The sequence below is a fragment of the Hemibagrus wyckioides genome, linkage group LG18 (genome assembly GCF_019097595.1).
Source record: "Hemibagrus wyckioides isolate EC202008001 linkage group LG18, SWU_Hwy_1.0, whole genome shotgun sequence".
Taxonomy (NCBI): Eukaryota; Metazoa; Chordata; class Actinopteri; order Siluriformes; family Bagridae; genus Hemibagrus; species Hemibagrus wyckioides.
This window is the reverse complement of record NC_080727.1, coordinates 6,673,619-6,687,198: the sequence shown is the minus strand read 5'-3', so window position 1 is coordinate 6,687,198 and position 13,580 is coordinate 6,673,619. Positions and strand designations below refer to the sequence as shown.

Sequence of the window (13,580 nt, the reverse complement as noted above, 5' to 3'; positions counted from 1 at the left end):
AATGGAATTCTGCTAATGGTTCCTGCTAAGAAAATGTCTAAGCCAGAAGCTCAAAAAACCGCCTGTTGGAGGCCCGAAAGCTGTAGCAGTCTACACTGTAACAAAGATTTCAGAAACTGGACTACGATATGGGGAAACATATTCAAAGATTGGCTAGAAGAATTCTCCGGCATCTTCTCTAGTGATTACGTATAAGTCAGCAGAGTATACAGTCTTCACACAAGATACTTAACAAGGACTCCCACTCACATCTGGACAGAGGTTTAATGGACATATTCATTAGTGGCTAAAACCTGAGTTATTCAAAGGACGTCATTAAAAAGACCACGACAATAAACAACATTATATAAATTATGGAGCACTGACATTTGGGTTATTGGCATGACTATGGCTACATAATATATTAACAAGATGTATATGCATATCCATATATTACCAGTATGATTTCTTCTCATGTCTCAATTGTATTTTCGAAAAACAAAAAGTTCGAAAAACAGCCTGACGTTAGACATAAGACTTCTTTTTCTTCTTCTTTTTTTAAATAAGCACGATACTCTTCAACGGAGAGAGCCTTGGTGAAATAGATATGTGACAGAAAACACTGAACAGTCAGCCTCCATTCTTCTACACTGCCACCAAGGAGAGATTTCACTTTCTTTACTCTGACATGAAATGCTGTCCTTGGCACACGTCCCCTCTCGTCTCGGTCTTCAGCCCTGAACCCATCTGCCACACTCGTGTCTCATGGTCTCGAGTGAGGAGTCGGAATACATAATAACTCTCAGATACCAGTGGCACGATGTCCTGTTCCTGTTAAATGAGAGCTAGTGGGATGTGGTGTTTCACAGGAAGGGGGCGAGGGAGAGTTCTGTCTGCTAGGACCCACGCTCTCAGGATCTCTGGGTCACAGATCCTCATAGTCCAAGAGCTTTGAGTGCTGTCGCGTCTTCCATAATCGGTAGAGGCGGAAGTCAAAATACATTTCGATCATTTCCTTTCCTGTGGCAGAGAGTGTAAAACAAAGCACTGATATATATGTATGGCATTATGCGCTGATCAATATATATATGACCACACTCTTACTAGGTCTGAAGAAAAAGAATGTGAGAAAAAACAGAATGGAAAGAAATGGCATAAACAATTTCTATGATTTCAATTTCTATTCTTAGAGCAGAAACAGTATTTGTACGAATCTATTAGCTTATTTATACTAGAATAAAAAAAAATCTCAGCTGTAGGAATGTCCGCACGTTCAGTGAATTCTTGATCTGACCTCTGCTACATCACTTGATTTCCTAATTACCTTGAACTAATTGATATTTTTTTTAATTATTTATTCCTGCCTGTGAACATTTTTTAACTAATCTAGTCGGCTAGAATTCCATAAGATACTATATATACAAACTATTAGCCACAAACCTGACCCTATGTTGTAAATGCATCACACCGCGCTATTTATTTATTGTGTAGTGTGTTCTTCATATCTAAATTTCTTATCCATTGTTTATCATAATAACAGTGGAATTTTTTCATATCGCTCAACCCCGTAACGTAAACACATAATATAAGCAAATTGCAATTTATGAGTATTTAAAAGGTGCACAAGTGGTAATCGTGTGTGTGTGTGTGTGTGTGTGTGTGTGTGTGTTCCTCACCCTGTGCAGATAGCTCCAGCGGTGACTCAAAGGTGACTGAATAAGGCCTCATCAGGTTCTTCAGCTTCTGGAACAGCTGTTGGCAGACGATAAGCAGAGACACCAATTAATCCTGCCTCCCTCTCAACCAGCCCTTCTCACCTCTCTCTCTCTCTCTCTCTCTCTCTATCTTTCTCTCTCTCTCCCTCTCGAAGCTGTATACAAAATGGCTAATTCTGCCAGAATAACAACATGCTCTTTACAGCCACAAGCATCTTGTTCACTTGTTTAAAATGGCTGTCTGGAAAGGCGAGCCGAGGAAACCTTCAAATGCACCAATTACCATGCTTTTTATTCAGGCATGGATGTGCGCGGCTTACAGCCCAGACGAAATCTAGGAACGTCTGTCCAGTTTAGGATTTCTTTGACTAAATTTTTCTGCATAACCTGTCACTGTCACTTAAATGACATGTACATGTGCATGAGGGGAAAACTCACTGTGTTCGAATGACAAAAAGTTGACACCTGATAAATTTTGCTTGGATGTTGATTTACACCCCTTGTTTAACTGAGGACAGCTTTAGAAATGCTTGATCTTCAGCAGCAGGTTTAAAGCTTCCTGCTAATTAAACCATGCAAAATACCAGCACAGCAACAAGCAAGACTGTTTTACTCAAAATATCTGACAAGTCTTCTAGATGGCTTCAGGGAAGACTTGTTCTACTGCAAATGATCTGTACCTCAGCCAAATGCCAAATGGAGACCAAAACACCTTTAAGGAAAGCACTACATCTCTGTTGGATTTCTCTTTTGAACAAAACACGCTGAGTGAGAAACTCTTTGCTTAGCTTTGCGATTATTTTTCTTTACCACTGCATTGTATTTCCATTAGCACATGCAATTCCATTGTCTACGTCTCACGCACAACCAATAACATCTTACATGAATAAGGAACCTTTCATTTTTCCTTAAGAACCAGTTATTAGCCAGAAATTAGTAGTGCTGTACCATTTCCCATGCTGCAGTCCTAATGAAAAAAAAGTTAAACATTTCCTTATACAGAACAAACCACATTCACACCATCATCAGTCACACTCGCTTCACAGGAACAGCCAGGCCTCTCGTGTAGTGACATACAAGAAAAGTTAATTGGTGCCTTGGCCATTGACACCACAGCCATTTCCAAATAAGCGTGCCCTTCTGATACTGAAAGAGTACTACATTGCCCTAGGGTTAAAACCTCACCATGTACCATATAACCTCATACAATATATTAATTACTATATTTGCATACTTCATTTTAGAAAAGTGGGCAAGGCATAATCTGGGGTTGCTTTCATGAAGACAGGATGACACTTCAGCTTCTGGATTACGTAACCAACAAGGGACGGACTGTCTGACGGGCACAGACAGGCAGGTGGCCGAGACAAAATGAGACAAAGTGACAGACAGATGGAGAGAAAAAAAGAGGAGGAGAGTGACATGGAAGAGAGAGATGAACATGGCCATTTATTGGTACACCAGACCCCTGGGGCTATGAGTCATGACATGAGGTGAGATAATGCATTATAGCAGGAAGGCAAGCGGTGGATGATGAAGTGTCATTGTGTTCATCTTTATTAAGGCCGAAGACTAAATCAGCAAATGCACTGTTTAGCACTATTAGCGTTCTGTAAGGTTTAAGATGGATGTTTTGTTAGAGTACAATGTCTTTAGAGTACAATTTTCTGCATTGCTTCAACCTTGGGGAGGCAGTCTGACAGAAATATGAGTGATGTGCACTTGGTATAGAAGTGCACTTAGTCTGGGTGTGCAGAGCATAGCAAGAAACCATGACGAGTGTTTGTTCAAATCAATTTTCTTCCTGCTTCACAAACTGTCATGCGTTTTGAGTAGGAGCTCTGTGTTTTAAAATCAGAGGAGGCTGCCATGAGTTTAAAGATAAGGCAAGAATAATGCTAATGAGCATTCGAGAATAAAGCAGTAGAGCAATGATCATTTTCCCCCCAAATATAGCCAAATGGATTGACCAATATTAACTAACACACTCTGGAAGTCCAGCCCACTTCCCTCATCTCACATTGGTAATTATTCGGCTGGTGTGCTCGATTTGACTCAACGTTCCCATTTGGAAGACTCCTTGATGTTCACATTCTGGCAAATTAAATAGGGAATGTAAGATGTTTTGTTTATTAATGTGAAATAAAATCTATCAACTTAGCTAACATTAGGCAAGGATATAGACAACAAGATTTATTATGGATGCACCAAAAATGGTCCAAAATTGAGAAAAAATTGTTTAAGGATTCAATGGAATAACAACAAATTGTCAAATTGAATATTTTCGAAACAATTCTTCCAAATAAGGATAATCAGAAAATTATTAACAACATTTGTTTCCTGTGCCTGACGCCGCCGACACCACTGAGCAGTCTGAGTAGCTAATCTACAGGGAAAATGTCAGCCATGTGGAGACGTTTTGCAGTTTTTATGATGAGGCACAATAGACAACTGATTTGTGAAAGGGACTTTGCACGAGTCCTCCTCGGAGATAGCAGTTTAGTCAGAGCTAATTCCCACCTGTTGGTGAGTGACATGATGGTTATGAATGTGGATGAGTGTCACAGGATGGCTGAGCACCTGGCTTTGAGGAGCTTTGACAAGAGTGATAACTGGTATATTCTGTGCACATATACACTAGCAAACACCTTCATTTGGCTAGTGTAATTAAAGCTAAGAAGGATGGCATCATTCCAAGCTAAGATGCTCTCTGGGATAGCTGTGATATCACTGGGCTTTAAACCCAGGAGCCCAACCCTAACTATAGACTTGGCTTTCATCCCTGCTATTGATTGGCTAACTAGCTAAAGTGAGAGAGATGTTTTTTTCCACCGACATTCTCCCAATTTACTCTAGCAGCAAATTGAATTGTCCTTATTATAGTTTTTTTTTATAGACATACAACACCAGCATCGATAAACCACCATCACCCATTTATGAGCTTCTACTCTTTCCTTGAGGTCTGAACCCATTCAAATTTCCAAAACAAGAATCAAGACTACCTTTTCTCCATTTGGATTCCCCAGCACATAGCAGCCCATGACATGGATCAGGTTAGGCTCTGGGTTTACTTTACTCATAAATCTGCTTAGCCTTTTCCAAAACCTACAAACACACACATAAAAACAGAGTGAGGGGGAAAAAAAATATCCTTGAGAACTGGCACTGCATAATGGAGCGGGCAAGCATTGATTTTACTCACTGGCTCATGTCCTCCTCTTTCTCCACCTTGGCAAACGTGGCCACTTTATTCTTCAGTAGATACAGATGCCCTGGTCCACCCTGAATTTAAGTTTTGAGAGAATTCAGCCTCATAGGCACACATATACAAAAGACTCAAATGCGCACACACACACATACATACCAGATAGTAAAGCACTTTCTTTGTAAATTAAGGTGACTATCATGTGACACTGAGTCAATACTGCTGTATTTGTGGTAAATTCACCTGACAGAAGATGAGCATCCGCCAGATCTTGCATCCTCTCCTATAGGAAGTCAGTCTTTTCTCAATCTCCTCTATAGGACATCAACAACAAGGATTAGCACCAGATCTTATCGAATCATTTAGTTTGACATTAAAGGCTTTTCCACTACCACACAACATGACAAGTTTCTCCGAACAACAAGTTAGAATTTATCATTAGCATTCTGAATCATCATTATAATGCAATCCAAGTTCTTCATCTCAGGCATCATGCAAGCCAGTGCTGATGAATATAATGCCATTCCAATTCAAATATAAAAGAAAAACCCAAAAAAAACAAGCACAAAAAACAGCACAAGAAATGACAAAAAAAAAAACCCAAAAACGAACAAACAAATTGGACACATACACAGACATCAACTACCTACCCAAAATATCATCGAATGTAGCATGCTCATGATCCTAGATGTAAAGATATTAATGTTGAGTGATTAATAAATGCAGAACAACAAACTAACAACAAAGAATGATTTCTATAATACTGCACTAAGTGTGGCGCTACTGGATTTAAGAGGCTCAGAGGTGTTTGAATAGGTCATGCTATATAGGATACCAGAGGTGAGAACAAGTCTTTGTTACATAAAAAATACAAGTCTCAAATCTTGAGTCAAGATGGACAAGCCTCAGGTCAAGTCCCATGTTAAAATGTTAAGTCAAGAGCATAGAAATAATGCAAGATGGATAACATGTCCTAAGTATAACCAGACAATTCCCAAGTCAAGTCGCATGTCAAAGATGATGGTAAAGACAGACAATGTCCCAAGGAAGTATATTGAACAGGTCCCTAGTTATGTCCCAAGTAAAGCCAGAAAATCTCTGTCTTTATTTAAGGCTTTAATTGGGAGCTTTATCTAAGTCAAGACAGACATATCATAGACATGTTCCCGGTCAACGCTTATGTGAAGAAATACAATTTTCTAGAAGATTCCCAAGTAAAGACAGACAAGTCATGTCCCAAATGAGACAAGCTCCAATCAAGTCCCAAGTCAAGACCTGTTCTAAACTTTGAGCTCTTACCAAAGATTACATTACCAAATGTCAATACAAAATTCCAGCAAAGGGATCTAAATGAATAATTATTGATGTTCTAGTATCTAGTATTCGTTCTATGGTAATACATGGATAACTATAATAGACACTATATAATAAACAATTACATAAGATGCTTAATTTGTTACCGGACATAAGATAAAATCAAAAATCAAAGTAAATCAACCATGGAAAGTAAAAACATTTAATAGATAGTGTTTATAGTGATTAGAGAACACAATTTAACGTAAAATTTCTTCTTCTTTTTTTTACTATCAAAGAATATTTAGCGTTGGCTTAGGAGTAATTTTAGCCCAAGTCATGTGACTCAAGTCCACACCTCTGGATGATAACTTGCTAAAACTGTGCACAATTCTAATGTCATTCCTGGTTCGTGATGGTGTTGAGCTTTATGCAATGTGGACTTACATAAAGTATGGGGATAATGGAAGGGTCATCTCTGCGAATAATGTTGGGGACATACTCCGCCTTGGGAACTTTCGATGATATCAACTGGGGAGGAAAAAAAACATTGTTTGGGTTAGTGTGGTGGTGTGTTTTGTCTTCTCACACTTGCTTTGTGTTATTATTGACTACGTGCAGCATGTTTGGGTCTACGGGTCTGGTCGAATAAAAAAAATAAAAACGTCACAGAAGTAGTCGCTGTAGAGAAAGACGACGAGGATCTTTCACTAAAGGTGGACTTTTTTTTAACATCGGAACATGTTGTGAAATTTCATTCATTCTAGTAGCTTCAGTAAATATCTGCCTGTCTCTTGGGCACTTAGGCATGACTTTTTACTTTTCACTAAATTCAGGAAGCTCCACCTCTTTGGGAGGCGTGGCTTTCGAGGGAATCGTAGAAAGTCATATGAAACATACAGCTTCAATGCTGCCAAAGACTAATCTGTATACATTTGAGAGCCTTTGTTTATGTTTAGGCCTGACTAAAGCAACGTAGTTAGTATTTTATTGCTTTGCTACATCGAATAGGTCGAAGACAATGAGGACGGGCGAGACATTTTCACTTTCTCACAAGCGTCCTAGACAAGCTGTAAACATGTCTTCAGACTAAACTGCGTATTAAATCATGTTTTATTGGAGATGGCAGCTGCAGAAGTAGTTGCCTCTTCAGAAGCATTATTTATAACCTGATGAAACCGGAATCCAGGGGTAAAAATGTCATTGATGCCAGGCTAGCTCCCGTTTTTTAAGTTTTAATAAACAGTGTATGAAGGCAAAACATTTAGGAATGCTTTTCTGTGTGTGGCGACTCCACAGAAGTGTGCAAGCATTGCATATGCAATAGATACGCTGTTATAAATGAAAGAATCATCCTGTTTTTATGCGTTGCCTTGTATGTTGCATATGTCATGGAGACAAGATGACAGAAAATATGATGTGACTTATTTCATATCTAATTCAGTGAGTCATACATCACTCAGTATTAACGCAATCATAACATATGCCCTCAGCTAAGCTTTCTAGATTGATTCTGAGAAAAGTTGGCAGAGCTCACCATGACTTTAGGAGGGATGAAGTCATCGCTTTCACAAGCTAGTCTTTCCATTTCTTTCTCCTCTTCCCAGCCCGTGTCATTACAGCCTCCTTCATCTGGTGCGGCAGACGGCACCTGCAGATCTCCACCTACAGCACAACACGACACGGCACACCACAAATGCACCAGACTCAGGTCAGTCTCAGACAGAGAGACAGAGGCAGCTGAGTAAGTTTTACATAGACTGCATGACAAACAGAAGCACAAAAAAAAAGAGAGAGAGATTAACAAGGAAATAGAATCCGGAGAGTTCTTTTCAAAGCACGAATATACCTGGCAGCTTAAGAAGGAGAAAGGAAAGAGGAACGAACACTCAGATAATCAGACTAAATTGACAATCAGACAGCTCCCTCCTTCCCATAGACACAAATTCCCCGTATAGCGTAGGCGGCACAAAGAGACAAAAAACGATAACAAACTACACATATAGGATGTCACATGCGGACGTGGAAACCTGCAGACCACACACACACACACACACACACGCACACACACACACACGCACACAGGCACACACATGTATGCACACAATCTGAAGCCCTAAACACTCCAGCTGAGACAGATACTCACAGAGAGAGAGAGATAGAGTGAGGAACACAAAATTGGAGACAGAACCCCACTCAGAAGAAGACAAACAGACAAGGTCAGAGTCAGCAGCAGAAGAAGAAGCACACCACTCTGTCTGTGTGTGTATGTGTGAGTGTGTGTGTGTGTGTGTGTGTATGAGTAATGTAAGTGACTTGTTTTAGCAGCTACAAGTGGGTATGCTTTCACATATATAAAGCTTACGCTCTCTATGAAGCATTTGTATAAGCTTACACAATATCATTTGTAGATGATGAGTAGAGTTGTGCACGGGACCTTCCCCACCCCATTTCTATATAATATCTCATGGGTTCAGTAAGTTTACACACGATTAATGGGCTAGTGCACAAAGAAATGCAATACACAAGAATAGGATGCCCTGGATCAAGTGCTATTTCATAAGCTCCTGAATATTGAGGGTGGAATCGAATTTAATATCATATTCCATTTGACAGAATAAAAATTTCAATCTGCTTTTTAAGTTATTGCATGCATTTTCTATCCCGCCCCCGAGTGTTCAGGCTTAAAGGTAAGCGCTCGCGTTTCATGGCGGCAGTCTAGACGCTCTCGAAAAACCCTGAACTGCATGCCAGAGATTTGCATAAAGTGAATCGTTTGCAGAGAAAATAGACTTACATAACCCCTGTGTGAATCCGCAGAACTTTCCCTGTGTAAATATTGACAGATCCTTTGCTCTCAATTCTGAATCTGTCCTTCGGTTTCTATCACCACAGAGGTGCGAACCGAAAGAAGAAACGAGCAGCCAAAATCTCGATATTTTTAGAGAGAACTGATATTTATTAGCAACCACTTTCTCCTGTCTACATTACAGTAAATAAAATCTGTGCTTGCATTTTTGTGGTCATATTAAGCAGATTCCCAGTCCTCATGCACACATCTACTCAGACTGAATCCTAGTGATGCAACAGGAGTCCAAGGGAGCATAATTGGCTCTGCACTTTACGCAGAAAAAAAATGGCATTTCCTTTTTCACAGCTAGCCAATTACCGCATTTTAGTTCATGTACACAGAATAGTTGAGGGTGGAAAGGCAGCAAGGAATGTTTAAGTCCCACCCCAAGCTAAATCAGGCTATCTTGGACTCCTGGCAATGGTATTGTTGGTTATTTGAATGTGGAGCACTAGCTTGTGGGTGGAAATTAGCTAGGACTAACTGTAAGAAATCTGCACTGAAAGACATGCTGGTCTATACTGTGTAGCTTAAACAATGTATCTGGTTACCCAAAAGTCTCCATCCATTGGGGGAAATGAACACTTTTTAGCAAAATATCTGACTTACGTAGCTTATATTATGTATTATTTTTTCAGATATTTCATAATCTATCCGTCTGAGAAATGTCTGGACGTCAGAGAAATTTGCGATTAGCAGGAAACATTTGGGAGAGATGACTCCATGTGTTTTTACAAAGATAATCGTTTAAAATCGATAATTTTTGTAATATAAAGGTGTTAAAAAGTCTTAACCCTTGCGTTCACAATGTTCACACGTTTATTAATTAAGACATTAATTGGTATTGTTTATTAATTAAGACATTAACGGGGTTTTAAAAGCAGTACAGAAATAAAAAAAATACATAAAAACATAAAGGTCCTTTACATATATCGTCTTTTTCTCAAACAGTCTAGAAACATTTGTGAATTACTAGATCACATTTAACAATGAAAGTATCTGTTTTTGTGATAAATAACAAAATATTGTGGCATGAATCTGGGGTGGGGGGGTGGGGGATGGAATAAATGTTTCAATGAATGTTTATTTATTAAATAGAGGTGATGAACAACAATAAAAGCAGAGGAAATAAAATACTATTGCGCTCACATACAAAAGCTCTCAAAAATGTCTATGCAAATGCAGATGATTTACAACAAATGTAAACAATTCACTTTTAGTGAATGTATAAAATGGATCAGTTTGATTCGAACAACAGACAAGGGTAAAATTCCAATAATATGGAGACTTATGGGACATCCTGTGTGACTTTTAATGTAATTTCCTTACAATTAGTCCTAGGGTTAGGGCAGATAAGCTGTGTGTGTGTATTTGTGTGCAGCTAATGATGACTAGGTGTGTGTGTGTAAGAGTGTAGGCATACTAATTTGTCTGTCTGTACGTGTGTGTAATCAGGGCAGTGTGCAGGGGTGGGTTAATGGGTTGACTCACAGTCTTTTGAGTCGGGTAGCGAGTCTTGCTTGACCGGGGTCGGGTCGCTCCAGGAGCGGTTGAAGCTCTTCGCCCTGCGCTCTGCAAAGGCTAGTGGAGGTGGAGAGATGATCACACACACACTCACACTCACTCTCTCTCTCTCTCTCTCTCTCTCTCTCAATCACACTGTGCCTGCTTAATATGTGTCACACATGACGTAGAGATGTCCGGATCACTAACCACATGCTTCACGGCTCACACACATATTTCTCACCTTCTGTTGCTCACCATCACTGCCTAGATTAACGCTGTGATTTTTCTGGCAGTTCCTTCCTATCCCGCTCAGACAAACCCCCAACACATAGTGTAAGACCAAGAGCTAATGGAATTCCAGTTCGTTAATGATCACCAAGGAGAACAGGACCACCGTTAATCTACTCATGCACACACGGGAACGCATTCCCAGTTGCAATCCATATGTACGTAACATCCGTATGATGCAAACACAATCCCATGCCTGGACACACCAGAACACGAATCACAAATGAACAAGGCACAAATGAAGTCAATCATGCGCTCCATCAGACACTCAGACACATGCACATGCGGTGACTCACTCTGTGCTTTCATTCTTCTGCTGCCCACCATTCGAAGGTGCTTCCGGAAATTTCTGCAGACACGTTCATTAGAAGGGGAAGAGAAGAAGGGGAAAGGGAAGAGAATCCGATTATTGGATCAAAAGAACGAACAATGAACAGAGATGAGAATCTGAGAGAATAGTCTACTGTCTGAACATGCTAAAGAGCACGTATTGTACAATCTACTTATCCTGCCTCACATTAGCCATTTCAGTCATTTTCCCCCATATACACCTTAACTCATCTCGGAGACAGAACTACTTGATGAGAGGGAAGAATATGCGATTATGTTTCTGAAAGATACAATCAAATGTGTTTTAACATTTACCTTTATGTCATTTGGTTGAGGTCTTTTTACATAGTGCTTTTGGTGTATCGATGAATAGATGGATACTGGTTTACCAGGTCACTGACTAAGAATTCCTTAGTCTTGAATTGAACACCAATATGTGAGCATTTCAAGGGAAATATTTGAACCAGGGAAACCATAAACCAACTAAAGAAAATGCTCTGTGTACAATCCCTGATTGATTATTAAATAGTTTACTGATGAGGATCCGTATCAGGTGCAAACCCAATTTACGTTTCTGGCCTTTGCACTTATCCAGGACGACTAACATTTTTATCTCATTTTATACAGCTGAGTAACAGAGGGTTAACTGCCTTGTTCAAGGGCCGAGCAGCTTGGTGGACCTGGGATTCAAACTCACAACCTTAACCACTAAGCTACCACTTCCCAGTGAAGGTAGACATCTGGATACTATTAGAAACACTGCACTGATTGGCTTGTAAATTCTGGAATATTAATTTCTGGGTCATTATTCTGACTTGTACATACCTACCTACCTTCACACACACACACGCACACGGGTGACGCATTGAGCTTCCCTTCACTCCTGCTCACTATTATCATTCCGCCCCACTGTCCACCTACACGGGTATCGCACTACTCTCATTACTATTATAACCGTTCACAAACAGACACACAAGTGCAGCAGAAAGCGAGGGAATAAGGCTGCGGTTTGGCGCAATCATAGACACATAATTACAACTTAGTGGCTTCGGAATAATTGGCAGGGCAGTGACAGAGTGATGGGATGAAAGGAAGACGTGTAACGAGTGAAGAGAACGAGAACACATTGATCCCACTGTCTCTTTGCCCCTTTCACCCCATGTACGTCGAAGGCGTGACTGAATGTTATATCACCTAAGAGCATAAAAGAAAGACCGAAAGGGAGAAAGAAAGATGTGAAGCAAAGAATGATGTCTCCTGCACCTCCTGTGCCATTTTTATTTCTTTATATTCCTCCTCTCCGTCCCCTGTCTCCCATCTTTCTTTTTATTCTTCCATTTCGTTGTGTGTGTGCAAGGTTTAAGATGGAGTGACGCGAGTCTCAGCTTGCTACTCAATTCCTTTCCTCAATTCAGAAGCTTGTCCGCGTCATATCATCATCCTTCTCCCTAAGCATTGTGGGATACATACAGTTCATGTACCTACCTCCTGTAAACCAACACACACACACATTGACTCTGATTATACAACAATTTTTCACCTGTGCTCCCTCTCCCCAATCTCTCCTCCCTTCCCTTTCTCTTCTCTTCTCCACTCCTTCTCCTGAATGAATGATTGCAAAATCGCCACCGGCTGTCTCCCGAGCGACCCGGGAATTCATTCAGGCCTGCTTCAATTACATTTCTCTCATCTTCAGGAATTGCCTCTGATAATATTTATTCACATAGCGCACGGCTCTGTAAAGAGACGCATGGCGTATTCAAATATTTCTGGCTACGCTTGATCACCCACTCTTTAAGAACTGGTTTATTATTAACCGCCATCGCTTCCTAATCGAATCAATTTCCACCGATGTCTGTGTGGGTGTAAAAAAAATAATAATTAAAAGCATTAGCACAATGATTGAATTGTGTATAATATTTTAGATCATTTATATTTATAAGTTTTCACAGCTGGAAAAAAAAAAAGCAGTTTTAGGACGTGGCCCAAGGACGACTCGCTGAGACGTGACGTTCTAACGAATGAACTTTTTAATTATAATCCTATGTAATTAGTACCGATTATCATTTGCGGAATATCTAATCACACCAGAACTCCAGCAGTCACTACAATGATTGGGGGTAGACACCGGGTTATCCATGACAACAAATCTGCACTGAAATAACTGCGCAAGTGATCGGCCCTAAGAATAATTTCTGCACCATGTTGTCTAAAATGATCCAGAGCAGTACAAGAAAAAAGTAAAGTAACGATACTTTATTCTACGGAGCCTCCAAGGTGACATTGTAGATATTTTTTTTTAATAAGGTGTGGTCACGAAGTAATTAACTGAGGCCACATGATAATATATGGAAGCTGTTAATTTAATATTTCAAGGCCAGCTCAAGGCCATGAATTATTGTTTTTGGCCACG

At 40.0% G+C, this 13,580-nt stretch overlaps 1 protein-coding gene across 1 annotated transcript in view; it reads right to left on the bottom strand.

Moving 5' to 3' along the window:
- Positions 1-245: 245 nt before the first annotated feature.
- The window catches only part of nsmfa (NMDA receptor synaptonuclear signaling and neuronal migration factor a), a 30,091-nt gene continuing 16,756 nt past the window's right edge, over positions 246-13,580 (bottom strand). Inside the window, exons 6-15 of the mRNA XM_058416024.1 lie at positions 11,134-11,186; positions 10,535-10,624; positions 7,730-7,857; positions 6,640-6,723; positions 5,550-5,583; positions 5,143-5,213; positions 4,897-4,976; positions 4,697-4,799; positions 1,656-1,731; positions 246-999 (exon numbers count right to left, since the gene is read on the bottom strand). Of these exons, the coding sequence (XP_058272007.1) occupies positions 905-999; positions 1,656-1,731; positions 4,697-4,799; positions 4,897-4,976; positions 5,143-5,213; positions 5,550-5,583; positions 6,640-6,723; positions 7,730-7,857; positions 10,535-10,624; positions 11,134-11,186 (814 nt within the window). The 3' untranslated portion in view covers positions 246-904. The remainder of the gene's footprint in view (positions 1,000-1,655; positions 1,732-4,696; positions 4,800-4,896; positions 4,977-5,142; positions 5,214-5,549; positions 5,584-6,639; positions 6,724-7,729; positions 7,858-10,534; positions 10,625-11,133; positions 11,187-13,580) is intronic.